Source organism: Pterocles gutturalis, unplaced genomic scaffold (genome assembly GCF_000699245.1).
Source record: "Pterocles gutturalis isolate BGI_N339 unplaced genomic scaffold, ASM69924v1 scaffold31210, whole genome shotgun sequence".
NCBI classification, from domain to species: Eukaryota; Metazoa; Chordata; class Aves; order Pterocliformes; family Pteroclidae; genus Pterocles; species Pterocles gutturalis.
In genome coordinates, this window is record NW_010139216.1 from 16,335 (window position 1) to 20,796 (window position 4,462).

Sequence of the window (4,462 nt, forward strand, 5' to 3'; positions counted from 1 at the left end):
AGAAGAGGAAATATGAATTCCAGTTCAGGACACTGAGCTGTTAAAATCCTTTTCCCCTCTGTAACAGCTGCTCTGAGAAACACAGAAATAAGCTGTTTTCAGGGGCGAGGAGGGAAGCTAACACAGCACAGAAGATCCTCCAAGATCGTCCAGTCTGCTCCATGCAAAGGGGAACACGCTGCCCTGGGGAGCAAGGGGGGGTCCTGGCGGCTTTCGGCAGAGCTGTGGAAGAGAATTACAGGGAAAGGCACTTCATCTCTATAAGTAACCTAGATTTGACTTATTTCAGCTTCATTTTCTAAGCCCGTGGTCTCTTGGATCACAAATCTACCCAGATACCAGAGCCACCAGTCTCTCCTGTGCAGGACTGGAGGGGCAAGATCCGATTTTAGCCTCCCAGAGGTTCTGGAAGAACCATCAAGCCCCAGGTGGTGGTTGCAGTTTCCTCCAGACTTGCTGCCTTTCAGAAGCCTTGCACCTGCAGACGACAGATATTTCCAGGGTAACAGCTGCTGCTCAGCCTCTGTCATTTTTAGTCACCATGTGTAAAGTTAAGGCTTACGTGGGTCATGAGTAACAGCGCGGTTTCGCTCAGAGGATAGCGGGATGGTGATTCATGACAGCTCGGAGGGGAGGGACGTGCTGCAGGCTGGAGCTGGGACTGCCTTGGTGCGGCTGCTTCGCATAGCGCGCTTCTGCCAGCGCTCTCCCTGCGAAATGCCAGGGAACAAGCAGCCTTAACAGGAGAGCTGCAGCTCCAGGGCTGGCACTCCCCGGCTACAACCCACCCCAGAGGGATGCTAACTCCAGAGGTGGTCAAGCAGGGGAAATGGGCACACTCCCCCCTCCATACAAAATACCATCCATCCCATCCAAAGACTCTCCAGGGAGCAGACAAGTCTGGAAAACAACAATCAGGGCTGTGCTGGGAGAGGGGACTGTGCCAGCAGTCCTCTGCTGTGCACAGAAAAGCAGCTGGCACACTCACGTGTCACCTGGCCCAAAGGTCTCTCCAACCCCAAAGGGAGCAGAGGCGAGTTCTCCTCCTGAGGAGCAAATTCACAGGGACACATTAATGGGACGGCATGGCCAAAGGCCAGGGCTGCTTGTTTTCACAGTGGGGAGACCAATTACAGCTGGCTGATTATCCAAAACGGAGGAAACTGAGTGTATGGAGCCCTGCATCCACCACAAACCACAGCTGCATCTGAACCAGCGGGACTCCAGTCCAGCCCAGTGCACCAGGTACCCACTCCGCATGCCTCCCTCCTGTTACCCAAGGCTTTGGGTCTCTGGGAAGCCCGTTATCACCATCAGCTCCCCGGACTCTGCAGGCAAGCAAGCTGAGACCACACGCTTCCCATCCCCCTTTCCCAACCTGTGGCATTTAGCTGCCTCATTTAATCCCAAGGCTAAAGGGAGTTAGAGGAGTTGGCAGGACAAGCTGCATAGCCGCATGCTGAGCTGCTGCGGGGCAGCAGAATTATGAAGCTTTATTTCTAATGGCCATAAAAAAAAAAAAAAACCACAAACCAGAAAACAGGCAGGAGAACACAGCAGTATGCCGCAGTATCCCACCCCTGCCCTGCTCCTTCTCCAGGAAGGACTTCAGGCTGGGTTCAAATCACTGGCTCCGGGAAACTGCCAGAAGAGCCACGCACGCGTTTACAGGGACCTCGCAAAGGGAAACACTCTTGAAATGTCTTTAAGGAAATTATTCCGCTAAATGTCTCACAGATTAATTTAGCACAGCCAGCGTTTCCTGTTTTGAGTCACTTCACAGCTCTGTCAACAGGTTGCATCAAAAGAAACCGTAAGGATGACCAGTGCGCAAAGGCATGCGGGAAATGGCCATTAGGGGTAAAAAAAGCAAGAGAAGCGACTGCTTGGCCACCCACAAATACAAAAAAAATCCTGACTTACCCTACTGGCACACAGCTCGGGTGGAGATGATCATAGCTGCCAGTAACACAGACAAGTGACTGACATTCGAGTCTTTCTAAGCCAACACTGGGAGCGCTTGTTTACCCCACTTAAGCAAACAGAGTTGCTTCAAGCAGAGCATTTTTGGTTGACCACAGCTCCAAAATGTCTGCCTCCTCCATCCAAAGAGTTTCACAAACCTATGCTGCATGGAGGACTGAGTTCTGTGCCTTACCCACCGCTTTGGGCTGGGCATCAAGACAGCTCTGCACAGCCCGTCTTTCAGAGCAAAGGAGAAGGGTTAAGCAGCTGATCCACTGCCAGAGACACACACGCTTGGAAAACCCACGCTAGAGAGACCAGCACATGAGCCATGGTCTGCAAAGTCACATTTCCCACATAAAAAGCTAAAAAAGCTGCGTGGCTGCTGGGTTCCCAGAGTGTCACGAGAGATGTAACGAGAGGTCACGTCTGAAAACACATCACTTTTCATCCAGAGGTAACAGCCAGCTCTCTGGCTGGCCTTTCCCAAGCATCACCTCCACACATCGCTCAGGAGGGACCATCCTTTTAGCCCAGTCACCCCTGGCCACTTCAAGAGCACGAGAAGGCAGCGTAGGGGCCACTCAGCCAGCCTCAGACCTTCGGAGCGAGCCAGCATGCAAGTGTCCCACACACACTGCGACAGGAGAATCATTAACCTGGCTGGCACGAGCCCGGCGTTCCGGAACGGTGCAGCTAACATCCAGGATGGAAAAGGGACACAGGACCTGTGGAACTAGCGCCTGGAGCTGGGATGCCTCCAGCCCCCCTCAGGGCAGTGCTTTGTTTCAAGCCGTAATGCACAGAGTGGTCTCAGTTCCCAGGCAGGTGCTTTGGCTGCACGTGTGCCAGCTGCAACCTCCTCCTCTGAGCCGGAGCAGGGCAGCTGCAGTGCAGGGGTGCCCGCAGCCTCTCCTCTCCTCACTCCAGACATCACCCAGGTCTCCCCCTGTCTCCCCTTACCCCAATCGGCATGCAAGGTAACAGGTAACAGCTGCTATCTGCTGAACAAGCCCTGGCATTTGAGTCCCTCCTGGATTGGGATCAAGCCACTATCTACAGAGACAGGATTCAGAGCCCCGCGCCCTGCCAGGGAAGTCTCAGTCCTACCTGCACAATGTCCAGCACCATCCCAGCAGCAACTGTCCCAAAGCCTGCCAGGAGGAACGGAAAGAGGACTTGCAGCCCAATGGAAAAGGAGGTCTCCTTGAGGGGCGAGGCTGGCTCAGGACCTCGGTCTGTGCTGGTGTCATCACTTTCATTGCTCTGGCTGCCGTTTTCCAGCAGGGCATCTTCTTCTCGCACCCCTTTAGCATTGGCACGGGACTCCAACACCACCACTTCTACCCCATCACCATCAGGTCCCAGGAAGTCTGAGGGCTCCACCAGCTGTCCCCGGTCCGGGCTGATGAGACAGTCCACGGGCACAATGGGCAGCACAGCCCCGTTGGCCTGGTGGGTCTCCTTCTGCTCTGGCTTGGATGACATGCTGCACAGAGGCTATCCTGACCCTCGGCTTGGCGGGCCTACAGCCAGCAGCTGTTCCAGAAGAGGTCTTCTGCCAGGAACTTACACAAATGGCCTTTCCAGCATCTAGAGGCGACCTCTCCTATCCCTGCTCTCCTGCCTTTGAGTGCAGAGACTGCTCCTGCAGCAGAGATCCCCATCAAGCAAAGTCCAGGAATGGAGGACGCCAACCACTGAGCTAGCAGGGAACACCGTAGGAACTGGGAACTACAGCAGAGTCACTCTAGCTCTCCTCCTCTCCAGCACTGGGCGGTAAAGCAGCCACCAAGATGGGATCCAAGCTTTTCTTCTTTAATGTATGACTTTAGTGCATCTTTCTCCAGGTCTTCTTCCAGCAGCACAACTGTTGTGATGGGGCACACAAGGCAGAGAGAAAAACAGATGAAGTAAAGACCACTGAACAACACAGGAGCTTACAGGGATGAGGACGCAGAGAGTAGATACGAAAGAGAGCGGCTTTAAAAGATGGTACAATCCAGAAAAAGCTCTTCTTACTATCAGGGCTTTGTCACTTTCTCCAGTGGCACTGTCCCTCTGCAGAATTGGCGTCTGAAGGCTCCTGTGGACTCTTTCTCTCTTTCAGCCTGTTCTGTGCTCTCTGCCAGCGACACCAGCAAGCTCCAAGTGTCACTGTCCTCCTCTTCCAGAAGAATTTCTCACCTTACAGCACGAGGCAAGGAGAGTTCTTATTTAAAGTAACAGCAAGTTCCCACTTAAGGTTACTTACTGAGCTGAGCAGGCTGCAGGGTGGGAGCTGGCATTTGAACAGCCCGAGATTTAAAGTCACTCTCCCAGAACTCGTCTTTTACCTGAAATACACAAGAAGAAAACAGATATTCTATGGGGCCCGGAGCAGTCAGCATAACAGCTCATTCATTCAACATTTTCCTCCAACTTACACTGACGGCTGTACCTTCAGCCCCCAGCCCTTAGCTGTAGTACCCCCTGACCCTAACCACTCTTTCACAGC

At 53.4% G+C, this 4,462-nt stretch overlaps 1 protein-coding gene across 1 annotated transcript in view; it reads right to left on the minus strand.

Annotated features, from left to right (window-relative positions):
• SLC41A1 (solute carrier family 41 (magnesium transporter), member 1) overlaps positions 1-3,677 on the minus strand; it is a 16,648-nt gene extending 12,971 nt beyond the window's left edge. Inside the window, exon 1 of the mRNA XM_010083284.1 lies at positions 3,076-3,677. Coding sequence (XP_010081586.1) covers positions 3,076-3,453 — 378 coding nt within the window. The 5' untranslated portion in view covers positions 3,454-3,677. The remainder of the gene's footprint in view (positions 1-3,075) is intronic.
• Positions 3,678-4,462: the final 785 nt, after the last annotated feature.